General features: G+C 40.4%; 1 protein-coding gene across 2 annotated transcripts in view; it reads left to right on the forward strand.

Moving 5' to 3' along the window:
* The first annotated feature begins 3,567 nt into the window (after positions 1-3,567).
* The window catches only part of SGCZ (sarcoglycan zeta), a 430,920-nt gene continuing 410,697 nt past the window's right edge, over positions 3,568-23,790 (forward strand). For both annotated transcript variants that reach the window (XM_033060385.2, XM_033060393.2), the window contains exon 1: positions 3,568-4,479. In XM_033060385.2, the coding sequence (XP_032916276.1) occupies positions 4,441-4,479 (39 nt within the window). In that variant the 5' untranslated portion in view covers positions 3,568-4,440. The remainder of the gene's footprint in view (positions 4,480-23,790) is intronic.

Below are 23,790 nucleotides of genomic sequence, written 5' to 3' on the forward strand. Positions count from 1 at the left end.
GATATATTCCATCATTTTCCATGGTTTCATGATGATTTGCAACTCTTTTTTTTTATATGCATATATGTAACTCTGGCTTTAGTTCATTTGTATTTAAGTTACTGAGTATGTGGTCCCAGATTCAGTTCACCAGGGACCCTGGTGCAGTCAGAAGGAAACAGTCACTTCCCAAGATGATTCAGACTTTTTCCAAAGAAGTGGTGTTTTTATCTTCCCACATGGGTTATCCGAGAGCTTAAAGGAACCCAGTACATTATCCCATACCTAGAGAAGACAAAACCCACATGAAATGATCAAGGCAACCCCTGTCCTGGAAAATCCTCTATTTGAGAAAAAGTGTCTCCCAGTGATGAGAAGATATGCTGATGAGAAGACAAAGCACTCTGTGCCATGTTGTCGGGACATCATGGCGCTCAACTCTCCATCTCTGGATAGAGAAAGAAATCCTGATGACTAGTAGTGAAACTTCTGTGCCTGTTTAAAAAAGCATGAGTCCTTGCTAAAAAGCTATAGCTTCTTGCTGTCCCTGCGCAGATTTAAACTGCACTTGCTTAGTGATTGGATGTACCTCAGGGGGAGTTGGCTGCAATCTCTACATTAGCTTGCTAATACCTTATGATTATAAAATGATTTTGCATATTTAGGAAAATATGTTCCCCTGTTGTTTGCATGCAGTCTTTAATGACTGCAGAATTTAATTTTTTAAGTTCAGGAGGCAACTTTTCCTTATTAAGTAAAATGCTGCTCTGATCTGAGTGACCACTGTGAAGTCCTCCATATGTTCTTTATCCTGCTCTTGTATTTCAGAATCGTCTCTGCTAAAAAAATGTACAACATGAATCAGGAGAAAGCTAGTCTTTCTAGCCTAATTAAAAGAAAAAAATACCAATCTAGAAGACTAACACAAAAAATAACCTACTCTTGACCTAACCTAAGTCTAGTACACCAAAGTTAAGCACTTAGTTTTTACAACTGCTCATTCTTCAAGGATTGTCCTGCCATATACCCTTTAATTATAGCCGGACAACACAACCTTTAATTATATTGGATTTATAATATTTAATTATGCTTACCAGGAATGCCTTCCTTACCAGGAAGGCTGGGGGGCAGGAAGGACATAGGACTAGGCAGTGAATGACATTTTCACAGTGACTTATTAGCAGGAAAAAAAACCCCAAAACTGGAAAAATTATCAGATGAATGCAGGAATAGAAGTGAAATAGTAGCTAAAGTAGTTGGATTTACACAAAATGACATAATTCCTTCGCTGCTCTACCACATGTTGACCTGCTGAATCAAGGGTCAAAGTCTCTGCTTGGTAAGTTTGCAGACTGCTGCTTTCTTCAATTTTTTTATTTCCAGACACTCCTCTGCACCAGGTTCAGGCATCATTTTCAGAGCTCAGGTTCTGACTTGCTTAAAGATTTTCTGGTTCCTTTTTGTATCTAGCCTTTTGGCTTGGTTTCAGCTTTTTCCCTAGATGAAGTTTGTAAAATTTTGTGTTAATGCTTATGCCAAACACACTTGTTAAGAATGTTGAATGAAACAGAAAGCACTCTTTAATTAAAATAATAATTCCATACCATGTGCAACAGCTAAGACATAGGGCCTTGCTTGAATAGGGAGGACAAAAATGCCAGCCTTGTCTAGAGAATTAGAGCCCTTCCATGAGAAAAGAAATGCCTTACAGATTATACACAACATAAAAAACTAAGATATCTGAAGCAACTAGAAGTTTGGTATTAATCAAGTTTGGCGTGCCTGCCTTAGCAGCAATAAACTAGAACTTTTAAAGTCACTTGTTAGGCTATATTAACTATGAGGAGTGAAACATATTTTATATTATTCAAGGGATTGTCAAAATCAATTTCTTTTGTCTTGTTTACTGAGCAAGTTAGGCTTACATGAGTGCCCTGTCAATTTTCCTTGTCTCTTCCCTGAACTCTTGATGAACATCAGCCAAATTCAGCAGAGGATTCTCAAACATATCACATTGCCACAGATTTTGTGCCAATATCAAAACCAATTGAGGAGTGCCAGATTCAAGAAATTCCATAGTGTAGGAGAAATAAGTCAGCAGAAGATCAAGATGCTGCAGGTCTTTGGTCTTCTTTTTTCATAAAGTTGCATTTTGTTGCAGCTACTTGTTGATTCATTAAGTGTCCTCCAAACAGGCATGGATTTAGGGAGAGGCTCAGGGGTCTTCTGGTTACCCAGTGGCACCAGCCAGGACACCAAGGTGCTCTCATGATGTGTCTGTCCCCTGGTTGGTTTCACACACTGGAACAGTCCTTTCCTCTACCCGTCCTGCTTATTGATACATTTTGAGAGACTTTGAAGTGTCTTCTGAGAGATGTCATTCTCTGGCATGATCTCTTACAGAGGTCTCTCCAGGTTTCTTATTTTGGTGGGTAGGTGGACACAGTGGTATTTTTCTTTTAGGTGAAACACTCTTAAATTTATATAGATCCTACAGGCAGGTTTAGTGTCCACTTTGGCAATCTTTTTATTTGGACATGAGCATTTTGCTTTACATGGAAATGCTAGGCCAAGTGTTCAATCTTTACAAATTGCAGTTCTAGATTTATGATAATAATATTTACAATGCATTCACAATGAAGCTGGAAGTCATGTACAATTTGTGCAAAGAGGAGAAATGTCATTTGCCTGCATCTGCCTCACATCTGTAGTTGTCCAGAAAATGAGGGCAGTCTTCAGAAATGCCTATCACTGGCCCAGGGCTTAAGCTTACAACCTTGAAGTGGTGGAAGATGCAAACAAATCTATAATGAATGGGAAACAGAGTGTACACTCTGAGCGATTAGGTCTGCCTGCTTAAGTTAAATTATCAGGAATATTAATCCTATTTAAAGCAGTGGATAAAGCAGGGGATAGTACCAAGAAAATGATAATTCTGAATTTGCCATTAATGGAGTTCATAAATAAGGCCCAGAAAGACTGACAGCAGGAAGCCAAAAATCACAAAAATCTACTTCAAACCAGCATGTGACAGATTTACGAAAAAGGACTGTGATAAAATCTTGGTGGGGAGGAATATGAATTTTTAAATCTAATTTTGGCTTTCTTCGGAGTGATCTGAGAACTAGAAGACAGTGAATCCTTTGCAAAAGGGGATTAGTAGAAGTAACACCCTGAGAGTCTTAGACTTAATCACGTGCCATCAGAAAGGCTGCTCACATCACAGCCGCAGCCCATCAATGATACACTCAACAGCTGCACAAAACCACTACAAGCCAAAGACTGAGAAGTTTCCACACCACCTTATTAATTTTAGGCACACCTGCAGATATAAAAATGTATATTCGTTTTTTATACGGAATGATACATGAGTATCGTGTATCATACAAACCAACTACACAACAGACACAAAGCAGTTGTATCTGGCTTTCGAGCGGCCGCTGTGTCTGCTATTCAAAGCCCCGGGGAGCAGCGAGGGGAGCCCTTGGGATGGGGGAGGCGGAGGGGCCGCGGGGAGCTGGAGGGCGGCGCTGGCAGCCGGGGCTGCTCGGGGAGGAAACGCTGCTGCTCTGAGCTGGAGAAATCCCCCCGCGCCAGCCGAGAGGAGGGAAGTCAGTCACCTGGCGGTGAAGGACAGTAAAACAGGGACGGAGAGGGAAATTCTCTGCCTCTCTCTCCTTTCTCTTCTGCAAGAGATCCACCTCCTGTTTCCTCCCAACTCTTCCAGCATAACCTTCAAAGAAGATCGTACCCTACAGACTTTCTTTTATTATATATATCTGTGTGTGTGCATATATACATTACTATTATTATTACTGATAGACTATCTTTAGCTGCAAAACAATTTTGAGGCCTATGCAGGACTTGGGGGATTTTGTTATCTTGCCAGCGAAATTGTTCATCGCTATGTCTGGCGCTCACAGGGTGCTAAATTAGCTACCAGACAACTCTGGTAGCATGACGGAGAAAGGCTTTTATCATAGACTGTTCTCTTCAGTTTGAACACATTTGCTTGAAATTTGCTGCATGATGCTGTCCAGGGAAGAAGGATTTTTTTTTTTCCTCGGGATACAGCGATTCGCCGGTTTTTGAGCTTATTGCAGAAGAAAAAAAATAATCTTAAACTGATGTGGATTTTTTTTCCTCCTGTCTCCTTCATTGCCAGAGGACGCGAACCTCTTTCACCAGAGAAGGATCCACCTGTCGCTTTAATCCTTAAGGGAGTTATTTTTTTAAAAAAGTGAAATATTTTATTTATTTATTTATTTATTTATTTATTTATTTTAACCGGTGGAGCGTGATCGCGGAGAATGAGACTGAAGGGAGCTGACAGGGTTTGGAGGACAAGGCTGAGTTTAGGCTGGAAACTGAGAGACTAGATTTCCCCCCCTCCTCTTTGTTCTTCTTTATTTTTTGGCACAACTTCCGTAGTTTCCAGTCCGCTCCGCGCAGTTTCGCTATATGGACAGATCAGCAAACCTGGACACGGAGGAGCTCAAGGTAGGCGGCCCGCCGTGGCTGTGTGTGGGGTCGTGCCGCCGCTGCCCGCCGTGCCGGGGGCCGCACGGGGCGCTGCGCGGAGCTCCCGCAGCCCGGGCGGGGGGCGCGGAACCGGGCGCGGCCGCCCCGCGGCGGGGGAAGCGCGGCACGGCGGCTGTCCCAGCCCAGCGCCGCGTCCCCTCACCCGCGCGGCCCGCAGCACCGTCGTGATCGTATAGTAATAATAGTGGTGGTGCTGCTGCTGCTGGTACTGCCCGGGTGCTCTCGGCTGTGCATGAGCACTGGGGGCACCGCTGGGGACAGCTGGGACGAAGCGGCGACTGACCCGGGGCTTTCCCGGCAGAAGTTGGCTCTGAAGCCATTCTGGCCTGGGCATCTCTTCTTCCTCTTTCTCCTCCCCTTGCCGCCGGGAGCGACGGGGAAACCCCTCTCCATCCCTCCACCCCCCTCTCGGCTCGCCCCCAGCGCGGCGTGCGGGTCCCCCGGCCGAGCGATGCTGAGGCAGCGGCGGTGGGATGCCGGGCCGCGGCCCGGGGGCCGCCGGTACAATCAAACTTTGCACTAGGACGGTGCGAGCTGGGAGAATTCTGCTGCCCCCAGCCCCCAGCCCAGCTCTGGCTCCCTCCTCGCTGAAGGAGCATGCCTGAGAGCGCTGAGCATGCTCCTTTGCGGAGATAGAGCCTTCCTACACCTGCTGGCAGCCCCCCATCCCCGGCCCTGAGCGGAATTTGGCTCAAATCATCATCATAATCTCATCATCATACTAATGATAATAATATCAATCTCTCTATCAGTCTGTACGCTGTAAAGAGGGTGGCAGGCTCAGGAAGGCAGCAGAGAGGGAGCGGGCGCACGGGGCGAGCTGAGCCGGAGGGGACCAGGCGCCAAGCCGGAGGGGCGGAACACACAGACAACCAGACACACAGGCACACACACAGAGACACACAGACACACAGACACACAGACACCCAAACCCACACACGAGAACCTTCCTTGGCCGCCTCACGCACGGCCACCCGCGGGACACCCCGCAGGACACCGGCATCCCCGCGGCCGCGGAGAAGGGCTTCCCTCTGGGAAGGGAACTGGCGAGCTGCTGGGGCCTCCTTTCCTTTTCCTATAAACCAGATATTAAAGCACTGAATATATATTCACCCCCCAGTCTCTCTCGGAACTCCTACTAATCCCCCCAGGGAAAGGCACCCCAGGACTGTAGCGCTATTTGAGTATTTGAGGTGACAGAAGGGCAGGAGAGGAAAGACGACAAAACGATTTGTTTGAGAACCGCTGGTCCTCACAGCGCTTCCAGGGCTTCCCCGCCGCAAACGCTGCTTGCCCGGGCTGGCGGGGAGTGCTCTCCATCCTGCCTCAGCCTCCGCGGGATTCGCAGGATCCCGCTGGTACGGGAGAGGCAAAAGACGGGTCTTCCGATTATGGGGGCGAAAAGTTTTTATTTGTACCGGATTATTTTTAAAGGATCTTTAAAGAAACTATGTTAATGCTACAAGAGGGCAGTACTTCGCATGAATTGTTGGTAAAGCAGGAGGCACGTCCTGCTGTGAGCAGGGCATCCAGCCTAGGCTGAAGAGCAGGGGGTTCCCAGTTATCCCGTAGCTATCTGCGCTGCAATCAGGACTCGTGCTGCAGCGACCTTGAGCAAAGGAGCAGCAGAGAAGTAAGCATTGGCAATTTGGTCTCCTTCCGTTCATAAGGATGAGAAGAGCTTCCAAAGGAGGCATTTCTGCAGCTGCTGTTAGGGTCTGGGCGCGCTCTGGACCAGCCTCTCTGGCACGATGCACTTCCTGGCTTTTCCCGGGTGTTTTGCCGACGCGTGCCGGCCGGGAGCGACTCCAGGACGCGGCGGGAGCGGGCGCGGGGCGCTGCGGCCGGCAGGGGTGGTGCGGGCCCGGGAGCGCCTCCCGCAGCAGCGGGGCCCTGCCGCGCCTCCTCCGGCAAGATGGGCTGCCTGCCGCGGCCAGCCGCCCGGCCGCTCTCCCACCAGCAGCGATACAAGGTGGGGGGCAAAGCTCCTGCGGGTCTGCGAAGTTCCCAGCTGGTGACCTTGCTCTAATTGGGCACAGTAAAGAGCATCTCCCATACTGCTCCAAGTCGTGAAAGCTTTCATCAGTTTCTGGGTGGTTTCAGGAGGGATGAAGGGCTCCACTACCTTTTTCCCCGGGCCGACACAGCTCCTTGTCCGGGCACACAGATAGCAGGCAGCCAGAGGTGTCAAGTGAACTCTTTGCCTACACCATACTGGCATGGAGGGCTCGTGTCAAGAATGTCAAATGCGGTAGCAGCTTGTTGCAGCAGAGCTTGCCAAGAATTTTGGAAACAGGCCAGACACTCTTGATACTGGGTTTCCTCCACTATGACAAATATATGCCAGTAAACATAAAAAAAATAGTGACAACTTCCTATCAATAAAAATGTGTTGTCTCAAAGAAAATAGTAATAATGACACTGAAAATGTATACTGTTTTATATATAAAGCTTTGATACACCTCAAATCAGCCATAAATACAAATTCAAAATCTCTGTGTTATTTATCGCAGTGAGTGTAATGAATTCTGAATTATTTATGTTGATAATAGACATTTTGTAAGGGGATTTTGTCAAAAGCACAAGTACCATGTGTGCAACACCTGTTAATGAAGGTAGGTTGTACTTCCCCTTACTAGTCTGTGCATGAAACCCTGAAGTAAGTAATCAGTATGGAAAACAGAGACTGCTCTTCCAGAGGTTTTTGAGCTGTTCCGGTTTCCCTTTGATCTGTCTCATCTCTCTCAGATGCATACAAGAACTTCCCTCTGACTTTTTAACTCACAAGCCTGTTGGGGCTTTTGTTTAGAGGAGTTGCACACAAACTAAATAATTCTGCCATAGTTGCCCTGTAGTCTTGGGTTTAGTGTTGGGAAGGGCTTTCTGTTACCTAATGTGTATGCAAGTCTACACCTACATTATGAACGTACATTAAACTGTGTGGTTGTATGAGTATTATGCATGTTTTAGGACTCTGTAGTTTGTGTATATATATAAAAGATGATAAATTAACTTCTTTTGCATTTATTGTATTTAAAAACTATGTTGAGTCATGTTATTGCTTGAAATTATCTGAGTGTCGTTTTCAAAGAAGAGTTAGGAGGCATTTTTATTTGCTGGACCCTGTTGACCTGTGATTTACATTGATATTGGATAGATTATTACAGATTTTGTCCTTCATATTTGCTCCTTCATTTGACATATAATTCCTCTATCGTGTATCATGACTGTTTATCTTATGTTTGTTTAGCAATCACAATTTGTGTACAGTCTTTGGGGTGATAATAGTCCTTGTAGTGTGTAAACCACTGATATTTCCCAGGAAGAAAGTTGGTTTGTAATTTAATATATGATAACAGTGAGATTATTAATATGATGGATTAAAAAACATCCTGGAAGCCGTTTATTAGTTGAAGGTGCTGGTTCAGTGCAAATTCTTCATTACAATCCCAAGATGTTTGATTAATAGAGTGCTTAAGTGTCTTGAAATTGCCACTTTTAATATGCAAAGAATTAACACTTTATTTGTGAATCATCTTGTAAATATTAGCTGATTTTTTTTTATTCAGCTCGTGAGAGAATATTTATGGTCTGTTTGTAGTTTTGCATTTCCTGGTGATATAAAGCTAGTGACATAACAGCATGAAACAAGAAGAGGTTTTTGCAACAATAGTCTTCCAATGCAATTTTGTGTTATTTATAAAATATCTGATAAATTCAAACAGGGAAACCACAAAATTTTAAACAAGGGGTACTTTTGTGGTCTGAAACATGTAAATCACTTCAGTGTTTTAGTTTACAGGCTAACTAATACTCTGAGGAATTCTGTAATTTTTAAAAATTTATTTATGTTTAAAAGAAGGAGCCAGAGAAGTTAATGTGCTTAGTGGGGTGTGGAGGACTTTTGCTGGGTTTAGGTAGGTGGTTTTATTTCTGTTGTAAGTCAGTAACTCTGTAATAGAAAGTGTAGTACTCTATAACACTCAACAGCTTCTTATGAAAGTCTGTTTCATTTATTAAACTCTTCTGCTTGGGACATGGATATCTTAGTGTGGATATTAAGGGATTTATCTTTTTAAGGCAAAACCTTCTCTACTATCCTTCTTTAGTACATCCCTCCAAGAAACCTTCATGGTTTGCTAGGGTCCTTTCAGCAATACTCAATAAAGACAATTAACCTTTGCATTCACAGTCAAAGCATTCATCCTTTAAACCATTCTTCATGGAAGGTCAAGCTGAAATGGTTTTAAACTAATATACATGCAAGTTTCTTTTCTCTGTGTTCCTATTGTGGGATTTCCTCTCCATCTCTCAATATGTGTAAAGACTAGATATAGTTCAGGAAGCTGGAGAGAATTCTATGCATAAGATATAGTTGTTCAGCAGACAACTATAGAGAAAAAGGTCAAGACAATGGCAGTGCTCTCACTATGTGCTTTAGAAATCATTCTGTACTATGACTGCAGAGAATCCATATAACCTGTGGCCGAGCTTTTTGACATTGTGCATTACAGCTTTGCTAAGCTCAACACTCTTTGAATGGAAAATACATCAAAATTTGATAGCTTGGTTAAAGGGAAAAAATACTTTGTCTTCCTGTTTTCCACGGTTTTGGGAAAAAATACTGTGTTTTCCTCTTCCACTGTATTTTGCAGTAAAAAAAAAAAAAAGATGAAAGAGATTTACATAAAGGTTAGCAATGCATTTTTTTTCTTCCTGAACTGGAAGAGCTTAGTGTGTGATGCTGCTGTAAGTTGGATTGTTTCTATAGGTCTGAATGTAAGATTTGAAGACAATGTATGACTCATCCTAGAGCCTTTCAGAGATAAATCTGTAATGTGAAGACACATTTGTGAGTCCAAGTCATGCTTTTGTACTATGTTCCTTAACCTTTTGGAGGTTGATATGGTTGATATTGATAAAACCAGGAGTAAGACTGCTTTACTTAAGTGTTATGGCAAAAATGTCACAAGAGACATTTCCTGTGAAATTATTTCACCTCATGGTATTTTATATAAATTTTGTAAATCCGTATCTAACATAGTTGTTTCTATGTCCTCTAAAGATACAGCATTCCAAAGGACAAAGATATGGATTCAAATAATAATAATTTAAAAGGCACTCTGGGTTATGAATAGACACTTTTCTTACTTTGACATGGAAGTTCCTCAAATTTTCTGTCATTTTCTTCTCTCCTTCAAATGAAACCTGGCTTAGAAGTTGTACTTTTTCCTTTATTTTGAAATACTTTGTACATTTAAAGAGCTTACAGAAATGTTCTTAACGCCCTGTTGTACTTTTGACTGCAGCCATGTATAATGCATTGTAAAGCCAGAATTATTTAGTCCAAGAAGGAAGACACATTTATCTACTAAGCCATCTGATCCTTTGCTAATTCTTAGATATTACAGGTTAACACTTTGATCCACAACAAAACCCTTCTTTGTAAAGAAAGATGTTGTGAGGTTGCTATCCACGAGCACTGGGTTTTGTTCCTTGTCACAGGGAGGAATGACTGTTGGCTAAGCCACAACAGTGAGAGACACAAAATGTGAGGCTTTATTCTCAGCAGTATTACCGCAGCTAATCACACAAGGCCAGATTTGCAGAGGTACTGAGTAAGTCAAAGCAAGCTTCTGGTGTTCAGCAACTTTAATAAAAAACGTGTTCATTCTGTACCTACCTTCTTATACCTCTAGCTAACACGTTAAGAAGGATTGTGTAATATAAACTCTGTATATTTGCAGTTGAAAAGTAATAAATGAGGAGAGAGTATATTTTTCTGCAGTTTAAAATTAGCAGTACTTTGCTGAATCACTGAAGTTATATCAGCAGAAGCACATCAATGATATGCCTAAAAATTGGTGCCACAAGCAGAAGAAAGCTTCAGCCATAAAAATCTGGCCTTTGGCCATATATCTCTGTTTTAGCAATTCTCTTCAGTTCATGTGGGCAGCATGGTCTAGAATTTATAGGTTCTGCCTTCCTGCTCCTACAACTCTTGAACAAATTATGTTGGTAAACAGAGGCTTCCACTGCTGAAAAATCACATCCCTTCCAGTTTGTATTAAGGTAATAGTGTGCATTTAATGGTAGTACATAAAGTGAAAACGGAATTAATTTTAATTTGTGCTTTCTAAATGCATTGTTCTTTGTACCATTATCAGGGTGGAAAGTACAGATTGTTGGATCAGATCCACATAGGCATTTTTGTTATTTTAACTCTTCAGGATGGGGGGGTTGATGATACTTCAGCTTCTCAGTTATGTAGGTCGTCTTCTACACAAAATTGTTCCTTAGTTTTTCTGAGTGGGATTCAAGAAAGGGGGAAAACTTCCTCACTTCCTACTGAGCACAAGCAGTGCAATTGCCCAGGTATGCTGGGACCTGTAGTTGAGAAAGTAATACTGTAAGCCACTGAAATTACAGAAAGCATTCTTTTCCACATGAAGTTAATTAGTAATACTAAATTCTTTTTTTTTCTAGTTAAAGCTAGTCCACATGCACAAAGCACTCTGTAAAACTCTGCCCTTTAACTCATTGAAGACAAGTAAATGAACTGTTAGAGGAAGGTTTCAAGTTTGCTCAACTTAGACTTCCATTTAACAAATTTCCAGATATGTGAAACAAAACTAAAAGTAAAGAATCAATAGAACCTTTGCTGCTTTTATAAGCTAGTAAGTTTCTGAACATAGATCAACAGACAACAAAGATTGAGAGGCAGTCTAAACCTTCATGAGCTACCTATAATAAAGGGGAAGAAAGCTAGTTGAATTAAGCCTCAGAATCTGGGTTTTATGTTGCCTTCAATTTGAAGCCTTATATTGGAAAGGATGTTAAACCTGAACTCAGAAAGATGCTTAGCTGCCACCCATCCAGCCTGCCTGCTCTGTGCTGAAGGGGTCAGGGCTGGGCAGTCCGCTCTCCACTCAGTCTTTCCTGACTGCACCTGCGGCTTGGGCAAAAACATGGTTTCGTCATAGGTAGCTTTGGAAGTAGTCAAGCTGTTACTAGGTACACTATGAGAGCTCCAAGTCTTGTTTTTCAGGAACATTCATTATTTCCCTTAAGAACTTCTACAGGGAACGTTCCTACAGTGCAACAGAGGCTCTGTTCTGTAAAGGAATCCATAAAGACCCAATTCACCCACAAGATACGAAGGGCTTCAGTTTTCCATGGTCATCCTGCTTAGGCAGATCACACTAATAACACATTTGCTTGCATATTTGCCATCTGGACTGAGATTATTTTGTGATTTATCCTGCTTTAGGGCCATTGATATCCATCCCCCAGATATTCTCCTGGGGACCCCAGTGAGAGTGATTTCAAAGGTGCTTTCTTTGCAAACCTGAGTTTAGCACGCAAGAATGACCCCAATGGTTTTCACTGGGTAAGTGGATAAATGAGGTAAAAAATGCCTAGGTCTTCCTTTTAATGTGATTTTTTTTTTTTTTACTGTTAGCTTAAAGTACATATGTCTTAAACAATAAAAGGAGACTGTAACTCAGCTTTGAGGGGTTGATTCTATTTTGAAGAAAAGATTGCACCAGTTTTCTGTATTCAGAGTGATCGCTTGGTCATCACAGGCCTATAGAACTTTTAAGGATGTGAATTGCATTCTGTACAGAAAATTCTGACAAGTTTGTAAGGCTTTTGGAGATACATAAGAATTCAGTCTGTGCTTTTTCTTTTTTTTTTTTTTTTTTTTGGTAATTTGTCTTGGCTAATTCAGGAGTCTCCCTGCTGAGCAGAGTTGCTGAGCTAGCTGTTGTAAATCCCATTCACCATGTAATATATGTGTGAGGAAGGAAGTTGAATAATCTATGCTTCAATAAATGGCAGAGGGAATTTCAGAATGCATTACAAAGAGACTGGAAGTTTTTCCAAGAAGATTACTTAGACTTAAAGCTGAAACTCGTGGCATCATTTATTACTATAAATAGTTTGAAAATTAGCTCTGAGTAAGTACAAACTAGAAGACACTCACTATAAAAATCCATTCCCCCAAAATGAGACAAAATCTTAATTCTCTCAGAAGTTAATTCTCTCAAAACAGGCAAAGAAAAAAAAAAAGACAAAATTTGGGATCAAGATCCATCTTTGTTTTTTTAGCTTGAGTCATCACCAACAGATGGTAAATACTCTGTAGAAATCATTTAGCTGAGTTACTCTGGTTTATGGGGTTCTTAAGGCATCTACCCTTACTCCTAACCTCTAATACTCTTTGTCAGAACCTGAGTTCCCTCTGAAGGTTCTGACAGGTACCAGACTTATGTGTAATTATGCATTTTGATACAATTTAGTAATAATTGTCTTCCCTTTTATTTCTTCTGAAACAATAGGATTTAGTCCTAGCACAAGATTGTCTAGCTGTGTCAAGCTTTATAGGTTGTGCAGAGATAGCTGGCAACAAGCTGGTATTGATTGTCACTTCCTGTAGGACTCAAGTTGACATCTACTGTTTCAGATACACATCAGTTTTAGAAATATTCTATGTGCCATTTCCCAATGATTCCTGCAGTTGAGCAGACATGAGATGAATGCAAAAACTGTCCATTTTATAGACTCATGTTCCCACTTAATCTTCATGCAGATAAAATTATTCTTCTAGTTCATCAATGTTTTATTAGATTTTCCTGAAAAAGCTGGCAGAAGAATATATTTCTTTAGAGACTAACAAGTTACTTAGCGCGTGCTGTTTCCCCAATACTGGCACTGACAATGTCATTTCTGTAAGTATATCTTGTTTTCAGGGGAGTGAGTTACTATTTTTAGAATTGATCTCATACCTTTCTTTGTTTCTCCCCCAGCTCACTAGGTGCAAGTGAGTATGTGATTGGAAAATGATCTGTTTGTTCAGAAGAGACCTCTCTCTAGTTAAACTCCCTGTTTTGTTCATTATTATTTTAGATGAGGTAGATAACATTCACTGAAATATGTCATCTACTCAGTCTAGAAAGACCACTTGTGCTATCACTTAATAAAATTATGAGATTGTGAGTAGTCTCTGTGTCTCATCATAGAATTTCCATCATAGTGTCGACAGGCATAAAACAGAAGGCACCCTTTGCTGAGGTCCTGTCTATCCTATTGAACTCAGACTTTTGCAAGCCTTGATCAATCAATGAATGTACCTAGTAGGCAGAAAATTGCAGCATGATGAGCGGAGCAAGGAGGGAGCAGTAGGAAAACTGTGCTGAAGCTATCGCCTGAATTGTCAAGAATTATAGATTATATTGAGTAAAATTTATTTTGGTTTTAGGAGTATGCTGCTGCATCAGACTACAATGCTATTCTTTTGTAATAGACATGCAGAGTTTGCCAATGCAGTTTTAGAATAGCCAAGTGGAATGTGAAGATTTGAAGCTGAAAAGGAAGATTGAGGGGTGCAATAACAAGTGACAGCACAGTGATGGTGTGCTGAGATGGTGACAAACTGAATCAAAAGGGCTGTATAACTCTCTGTCCCATTGCTGATGCCTCATGGACATATCTTAATTATTCACATTATTAATATATTTTGTAGTTTTTAGGACAAAGCAGAACCCTGTGTTTTGTGCTAATGTTACTATTTTGTAAGTAATGTGTCTGTGGCATAGGCATAATTTAAAGAATGAGGAAAAAAATGAGTCAAATTTGTTGAGGTATTAGAAAAGTCAAATGACTTACTCAGGCGCACAGGAGGTGATTGGGCCAGAAAATCTCAGAACCTATGAAAGCAGATGAAATTACTGTCCCAATGGAATGTCACCCCTTAATTGGTATGCAATGTGTTTTATGGTTTACTGGCAGTTAGCAAGGCATCTTTGTGCATGGAGTAATTTACATTTTAAATTATGGATTTCTTTAATAATTGATAGCAGTGCCAGAATATCCTACAGCATTGGTATGCACTTAATGCATCTTGTGACTCGTCCCTGATAAAACCAGTAGCATGAAGAAGGAAACAGGAGAAATAATAAGATGGAAACCTACTGGAAGAAGCCAATAGGACCATGTGAGCCAGATGAAGGTGCCTTCCCGTGTCGTACTGAAGTCAGCTCTGTGCTCTCCTCTCACCCTCGTTTGACTTGCCAGCCGGCCGTGCAGACTGACCGTGCAATTTTCTATCAGAAATAAAGTGTTATAAATTTTAATTTTAGGGGACCCAAACACTTTCAAACAAAATCTAAAACAAAATACAGTTGACTCAGCAGTGGTGCAGTGTTAGTAAGTTCTGCTGGGGGGGCTGGCAGTGGCAGCTGGTAGCTGGAGCACCTTAAGTTGGATCATCCCTCACAAAGCAGAATGGTCGTAACAGTGTTAAATGTCCATTCTGTCTATGATATTTTCCAAACTTGTGTATGCTGAGTTGTCACCATTGATGTGGCATTGATTTCCAAAATGTGGCCTAAGAATCATGGTATGAAGGCAGATGTTTGGATCACAATACACAGAGTCCTTGTTTGCTGAAGGTGGTTACGATGGAGGTTTTATTTCTGCTTTTTTTATTATTTGCCTTGTTTTTTGTTCTTCTGATCTTATAAATTGAAAAAAAATTGTTAAAATTTCCCTACGAAAATACTGTTTTTTATATGAGGAAGTTAAATACTTATTTCCAGTTCAAATAAACCCTACTTTCCCTTACCTTACAATGATTTGGTGCTCACTCATAGGTATTTTTACCCCAGTAACATACAAAGAATTTTTTTTAACAAAACAATTATCTGAAACAGATTTAAATGTAACCTTAGAGCATAAAACATGAAACAAGAAAACAGAGTTAAACCAATCAATTTTATTTTGAACACAGGAATTGCTTCTGCTGTTGGCAGGAGTAAAGTTTACTGCTATTGGAAACTTGTAAAAAGTCAGATGTGTTCTCGTAAAATGCCTTGTCAACTGCAAGTAAACCAGACCACACATTTCAAGAACAAAACATCTCCTTATTTTAATGTCTATAAGGTTTGTGTTCTAAACACCTGCTCAGAAGTAGTTATAATGTGAATTGAACAAAGGAAATGCTATATTCCTACATGACAAAGAAATCCTGCTTACTGACCTTCTGAACTGCCTCAGCTAAAATACATAGGATTCAGTTGTTTATTTCATGGGAAGCCAAGGCACGCCTATATCCAATATTGAACTAAGATTAATATGGATGTCTTTGTAATTATTACATCTGAATAAAACTAATCCTTATATCCATATAAGTTGTATCACTATTAAATCTTAATGAAAGATAAAATCCCAGCTTTTTATTGAAAAAATACATTCTGTGAACCTTTCAAAGGAGGACACAGGAGGAGGAATAATTGTTTGTCTGCTCAATTTATGATATTTGAACCTAATTTTAACTAATTTTTAAAAAAATCTATCTCTAAAAAACAAACCTTTTAAAAGAAATGTAGAATTGCAATGTGTGACTTTCTTTTTGGTTCCTGGTGGTATTTACCAGGACCAGAGAGTGCTAATATCAAGTAGCTATCTCTCAGAAAGCTCACATTTAGCCAGCAGAGAAAGACCAGAGGCCTTACTTGACGAGTTCCACAAGAGCCTTTATTTCATGCGAAGGGAGTCAGGTAGGATTCTCTCAGAACAAAGGGCAGACAATCATAAGTTCAGGGGGAATTCAAACTACAGCCTATAAAAGTTTATACACAGAACAGCATCCAATCTAAGTGAGAAGTTCTAAAGGCGAACTGACCAATTACACAGACTAATTTCTAACCAGTTATCTCCCAAAGTGTTAGGAGAGTGACCAACTTCTTAAAGAATTTGGCTCAACCTTGGTATCTAGGATACCTTATCTATTATAGCAAGTTCCAGGGGCCAGAGGAAGATGGCTTTGGAGGAACTGTATCATCCACAGTAATGCATCCCTCATGCAACAGTCTGTATCCATATCAGTTTGATGGGTAATTTACTTCTATTGGCACCTTCTGAAAAAACAAAACAAATGGAAACCTCAAAGCTGTAAACTTTCACAGTCCAGAGCTAAGGATGAAATGATAGTGCTGTTTACTGGGATAAATCAGGTACTGCTAACAAAATTTCAATACCAAAGGTTAACAATATCATCATCAGTAGCTCTTGAAAACGACCTGGCTGCCTAAAGTCAACTTAATTTTAAACACTGAGACAAGTCAATCAGTATACACCTGAAAATATGCATTGAGGGATGCAGTTTGCATACATTAGAGACTAGTGTTTTCTTTCCTACCTGTGAAATTTTGAATTATTCAGGAATGTAGGCACAGGTACAATACTTTGTAGGGTATGGTTCTGCTTGTGGGTGGTTACAGGTAGAGAAAGAGTTTCCAGGCGAAGTACAAGACACTGAGAAATAGCCTTCTGCTCAAAATTCTGTGCTTTCTGCCCTAGTGTTAAAACATCTTTCTCACAAGACTGTCTGGGGATAGGGGGATGTTGATGTTCTGGAAGTGTAAATGTCAGCTCAGCCAATGTCCATTGACTATGGCCTGAGAGGTTCGAAGGTGGGCCCATTTCCCACTTTTACATTTTGCAGCATCAGAACCAATAGCCTGTAGCATTTTAAGTGGCTAAGGGCTCAGTGGAAATCAAAATACTGAGATGTCAATAAAGCTATCTCAGTGCTTTTGGGAGCACTATCTTGGATTATGACTAAATGGATGCCAGCAATTTTGGCAAGGCTGTATCAAGGGGGAAAAAAATCTATGGAATTTAACTTTTTTTTAATAAAAATGTCTTTCATGAGTTCCAGGTGTATTTTTGTGTTTCATGGTGCAGGTAGGATTCCATTTTCATTTGGAACTCTTTGTTATGCCTTGGGCTTTGAATATGTTCTGATTAGATTTATGACGTAAATAGCCACAGTGGCTGGTAGAAAAGGATCTGTTCAAGATCACAGGGTAGATACAAAAGTATTATTTCCTAGACATCTATTTTGACTGTCAACCTCAGAAAGTAAATAACTATTGTTCTTTTAAGTCACATGGAAGGATATGATTTATGGATGATAGTATAGTTGCCCATTGACTCCTGGAAAGAAATACAGCAAACCTGATTTTAGATGTCACTTAGAACATAATGAATACAGGAAAATTACACTTTCATAAAGGACATTGGTCTCTAAACTTTTCTGAACGTTTTTTTGAAAGGTTGGCACTAATAATTAATAATAATTATTAATATTAATTAATTAATATAGTAATTACAGTAATCTCACGACTATAAGGTGCATCCTTTTGATTAAAATTTTGATCAAAACCCGGAAGTGCGCCTTATAATTTGGTGTGCCTTATATATGGACAAAGTTCGGAAATTTGCCAACCCGGAAGTGTGAGCCACGAGCCGCGGCAGCCCCGTGGGAGCCGAGCCTCAAGCTGAACTGCGCCAGCCGCGAGAGCCGTGCCAGCTGGCACCGGGGGCGGGTGGGAGAGCCGGGGCCCGTGGCACAGGGAGGGCACCTGGGGCTGCATTTAAAGGCTACGCTAATCTGTGAAAAATGTTTGCAAATTGAGCACCTGCCAGTAAACCCCACGATCGCGTGATTCCGTTACTAATTCATTACTTTGTTGCCCACAGATCCTCGCTGCAAAAAAACAAGTGCTCCTTATACGCCGGTGCGTCTTATACACTGGTGCGCCTTATATATGGACAAAGTTCGGAAATTTGCCAACATCGGGAAGTGCGCCTTATAATCCGGTGCGCCTTATAGTCGTGAGATTACTGTAATTAATAATTAATACTACAGCAACTATACTATATCAGTGAAAAAAATAGTTGGTGACAAAAAAACCCCACATTAAAGGATCCCAGAATAGCTTGGATTTTAAAAGAACCTTTAAAAGCCATCTGCAAAGAGCAAGAACATCTTCAACTGGACTAGGCTGTTCTGGGCCCCATTGAAACTGACTTTGCCTTTTCCAGGGATGGGGCAGCTACCATATCTCTGGACAATCTGTTCCAGTGTTTCACCACCCTCTTTGTAAAAGACTTTTTCCACATACCTAGTCTGAATCTATCACTCATCCATCCTTCCTATAAGGCCCCTTTGAATATTGGAAGATCACCTTAAGTCTTCTCCAGAGCCTTCTCTTCTCCCAGCTGAGCAAACCCAGCTGTCTCAGCCTGTCCTCATCAGAGAGGTACTCCAGCCCTTTGAGCATCTCCATGACCTACTCCAGCATGTTTGTGTCCTTCCTGTGCCAAGGACTGCAGATCTGGATGCAGCACTCCTGGCAGGGTCTCAGGAGAGAGGAGGAAGGGTCCTGCTGGCCATGCTGCTTCTGATCCAGCCCAGGATGCTGTTGGTGCTCTAGGCTGGGAGTGCACATGGTCAGCTCATATCCATGAGATGTCTGTGCCAGGTCTTCCTCCAGTTCTTGCACCTATGGATATGTGTACACACACCTGTGTCACTTCCTGAAGAAGCAGTATGGGGTAGGCAGACTCATCCAAAGTGATCATCAAGCAGACCATGCCTCAGCTGTGAAAGAGGTTACAATAAAGAGATGCACCCCTGAGTCAGGGACTGCCTTGCCTGCTTTCTGCCTAAGTCCCTCCACCACTGAGGTTTCTTTGGTACAGAAATTGATGTTAAAGTTAATATATTGCATGATGATTTTAAGAAATTTAAAATTTGCTTCTGGGAAAGATGTCTGTTTCCTCTTGTTTAAAAAGGCAAGATCTGCTTGAGACATTTTCTTTATATGAACAATTAAAGGGAAAAGCATGCTCTTTTCCAGCTACATAAGTGGAAAAATACTTATCTTCAAAAGGTTGCAGTTGATATGGATAAAGAGGACAAAATATAATTTGTATACTACATGATTTTGATTCTGTTTCTTTTTCTTTTTCTTTTTCTTTTTTTTTTAACCTATCTTTTCTGATTTAGCTTTGTGGCCTTTCAGTAGTGTTCTGTAAAACTTCCTTAAATAAAAGATTTTTTGCTGGTAGTCTGCTGATTTAAGGTACTATATTAGCTGAGCCAAAGCAATTGTTCTCTTTGAAATCTGCTTTCCTCTAAGTATAATAATTAAATTCTCTTCTAAGTATTGTATGCATTAAAAAGTGTCTATATGTACATATAGGGCCATATGTGTATGCAGCATTTATAGGATTGTCTTTTTAATTTTCACTTATTTCAAGTTTAAAACTTTTTGTCAACAGTGCTGTAAGAGTTGTGCTATTGTATTGGTTTGTATCTGATTTCATAAGCCCTCACCAGAACACTCTGATTAATTTCAGTAAAAAGAGGAAATATTTGCTGAGATTTTCAAGACTTAAAAAGATGTGCCCTGTATTGTCATATGTTTTTAATAGAAGAAATAGTAACAGAAACAAGTGGGAAAATTTTTCCTATATCATGATCAGTGAGATTGGTACTAGATTTATACTCACGGATCCTGTTGCTGTCTACAGGATTTCTTACATACCACATCATTGATGGCAGCAGAAGTTCAACTCATAGAACCAGGGCAGTGTGGGTCTAATTATTGCTGCACTGTATATCTGTGACAATGGGCATTTTGTAGTTGAGAGGAACACAGCAAAGATAGTAGGCATCAAAATTCAAAGGTCTCAAAAATAATGGGCAAGGACATCTCAGTTTTTAATAACTGCCATAGCCCAATAATCACAGCAAGTGTATTTCAATTTAATCTTTTCTCAGCCAGTATCTTCCTGAAGAGGCAGGGTGCTTGGCTACCACCCCACCTCCTGCTCTGCAGCCTGCCAGGGACAGACTGACCCATGCTCCAGGGCAGGTGTTAGAGGGTAGTCCTGGCTCTGCTGCAGCCACCTCTCCCTGTGCTGCAGTGCCGGTGTTTCTTTAGCTGGCTCTGCTGGGAGACACTCCCCTTCTCCCTTGTAAAAGTAGCTCTGCTGAAAAGACAGTGAGATCTCAGGCCGTATTAGTTCCCTTTATGATATCTATGAAGAAAAGCAGTCCCTGTTGCTGTGTTTCATTTGGCTTGAGTCCCACAAAGCATTTTCCTTCTCAGAAGACTAAGCTTCTGCTCAACTTCAACTCAGAAAATCAAGCCCAGGTACATATTTTACACCTTGTAAGTAGTTATAGTGAATAGAAGAAAATGTAGGCTAGTCATCAAAATAAGGGGCAGTGTTACAGCTTTTGCAGCCATGTAATCAAAAATATTCTTTCCTTTTTTGCACTGAGCCACTTGCAGCCTGTACTGAAAAGAGATTTTGTGTTTCCTTCCCCCCCCTCAGTTTCCAGCAAGGAAAACAAGTGCTCTGCTTCAGCAAGTGAATCCACTCATGCTTGTGATACACACACAGGCTGTGTGTGAGAATTATACCAATAATTACTGTTTAGAAGTGCTCTGCATGCAGATGCCACAATAGGGCATTAAGAATGTATCACATCGTTATGGGAAACACAATAGGAATCTTTCTGTGAGTTAAATAATTATATTTTAACCACGTTGGAACCAAACAATCTATCTAGCTCTAAGTCTTTATTCACGTGTAAAAAGATCATTTATGCATTGTAATGCCCCCTTGTTCAAATAATTGTGCTGGAATATTCTATGGAAGTTTTTGAACAGCTCTGTAATAGCCATACTATTGGGTGACAGCAGTATCATTAGTAACCTACATAAGTATTTCTAACCACATGCAAATTCATCTTTTATTCCATTGTAATTTATCACAGTGTTTTCACCTTCTATATCTTTCCAGAGAAATTATCTTTACTTGAAATGCTTCCCCAGCCCAAGCAGCTCCATGCATAGGTTGGGTGATCCTGTGTTGGTGTAGGAGAGAAGACACTGTTTGCTGTAGAAGGTCCCACATTTGCAGGAGTGGTGGGCCACAGGGTGGTCTGGAGGAGAGCCTCAACAAGGGGAGGATGGCTGTCAGTGTCTGTTTGTCTGGAGAGGCACAATGCTGGGTAAGGCAGCCAGAGGCAGCTCTCAAAGATCTCATGCCCATTTGAAAATACTTTTAATGAGGTCCTTAAGGTTCTTAAAACCTTTAAGCATAAAAAACCCTCTAATAAGCAGTAACTGAATAAAAGAGAGGATATATATTCTTCTTCGGGAATAGAACTGATGGAAATACCCCTAAATACTTGTTTATATATGGTGTCTCCAAGTATCCTCCTACAATGACCCATTATTTGTCTGATCTGCTGCAGCTGTTCTTGTGGTCATAAATAAACAAACAACACTGCTTCTAGTGCCCTCATGAGTATCTTGAAATAGTAACATCATCAAAAATACACCCCCTCCCCCACGAAAATCTGAATAAGCTTGACCTGTTTAATTTAACAAACAAACAGATGAGACTTGATAGAATGCAGGGCAACTTCAGCATATTAAAGGACTTCATTGTAGTGGAGAAGGGCATAATAGGTGCACAGGGCATGTGCATATCCCCATCAGGAAACAAACTTATAAAAGGGAGCATGATTAGCTGATGGAGTAAATTTGCCAGGAAAGAGATGAGTTGTCAGTCTGTTGATGTTTACAGGTTGAGACTGAATGCCTTTCAAGATGATATGCCTAAGGCAGTCATAAATTATGCTTTAGTCTAATTTATGTTACCAGCTTAATGTGAGTAAATAAGGAAAATGGGTGAAATAAACCTGTGACATTGAGACAATCCAATTGTTCCTTCAGACATTAAATATCTGGCAAAATGGAATAATCTCAAAGTCTCGACTAAATCATTAACAAAATGAAGAAATGTTTGCAAGTACCATAAACACATTTTCAGTTGGGCTGTGGAGTTTTTCGTATGTACATGCAGAGATTAATTTTCTCACTTTTTATTTTGACCCAGGTTTTGTGGAAAAGATATACTGCATTTCTGAAGGTAGTATAGCTATGCCATGCCAAGAGGAGCTGCATATATATGCTATAGCACCTTTGAGACGTGCATATGTATAGTATCCAAATTGCAGTCATGGCTTGAATTTGATTGCATTTCTTGTGAAGATCAACTTCTTCCTGACTTTTTCCAAAGAATTTAGCTGTAGGAAGATGTAAAAACTCGATTTGTAGGCTATTACCTAGTCAAAAAGGCTTAGCACCATGTTTTGTTTGGAAAATCAACCCTCCTATACTTCTAGAATCTACCATAAAGTATTTTCAAATGGTAATGGTATTCTAGGCAGAAATCCAGAGTATTGTATTTGCTGCCTGAGACTATAATGTAGGAGTTGTAATATATTCTCTAATTAAAAGTATCATCCACAGTAGTGATTTTATTATTCATTTATTATCTGGGCTATTGAACTAATCTGAAGAAAAACAGTATTCTCAGGGGCACAAGTGAAGACATTCCCTTTCTATTTTTCCAGCAAAAGGGACAATATTTTTTGTGTGAAAAAGAACTATGAGATAATTTTCAATAATTTAAAATAAATTGGAAGACATAAAGCTTAAAAATCAGAATCAGTTACTCTCTAGCTATTTTCTTGCACCAAGCTTATGAGTATAGGCTTTTAGCTCACATATAAGTTTTTGTCCATGTCAGTGACAACTGGAGCCAAGCTGTTGCAGATTCAGGCTACCAAGATTTGGCTGTGAAGCAGTAGACCCAGATGAAGTCTGCAGGTCCCCAGTTCAGTCCCAAAGTCATAAATTGACACAGTCTTCTAAATAACAATACACTGGTGAATACTATAGAGTATGCAGTAAAATCCAGTATATACTTTGTAAAAATTTGTCTTAATTTTCAATTGTATTATGTATGATGCATGATGTTGCTCAGTTCTTCCTTTAAGCATCTATGCCTACCAATGCTACTGTTCTGCTCTTCTGAGCTTTCAGATGCTATAACTATAAAGAACAAAAGTTTATTTCTTCTTAATTTTATTAGACTTGCTTTAAATTTTTCAGTCTTCAACCAGATCATGGGTTTTGAATTTTTGTGGTTTTTTGATTACACATCTTTTAAATCTTTCTGACCTCTGCTCCCCAAAACCTTAAAATTAAGAAGTAAAAAATCACTTTATATAGTAAAACATGCAGTCTATTTTTAGTTTCTTAGTAAATGTGTATAGAGTAGCACTGGAGATTCAGGACAAATAGTTTGGAAAACTAAAACCTGAACTGAACAATGCTACAGTGAAAGCTGAGTGGTCACCTTTCCTTTTTTAGCTTTCCAGATACCAAACCTTTTTTACTGGAATTAAAACAAAACATCAAACATGTATATCCTCTCAGACCTCTTTTAGAAAATCACATTATTTGTATTGAAAAAAAATTTCTGCTCATTTTACTGTATGTTTTTGTTGCACAATGGGTAATGTTTTTTACTTTAAACTACTACTTC

This window comes from Catharus ustulatus, chromosome 5 (genome assembly GCF_009819885.2).
Source record: "Catharus ustulatus isolate bCatUst1 chromosome 5, bCatUst1.pri.v2, whole genome shotgun sequence".
In the NCBI taxonomy this organism is placed as follows: Eukaryota; Metazoa; Chordata; class Aves; order Passeriformes; family Turdidae; genus Catharus; species Catharus ustulatus.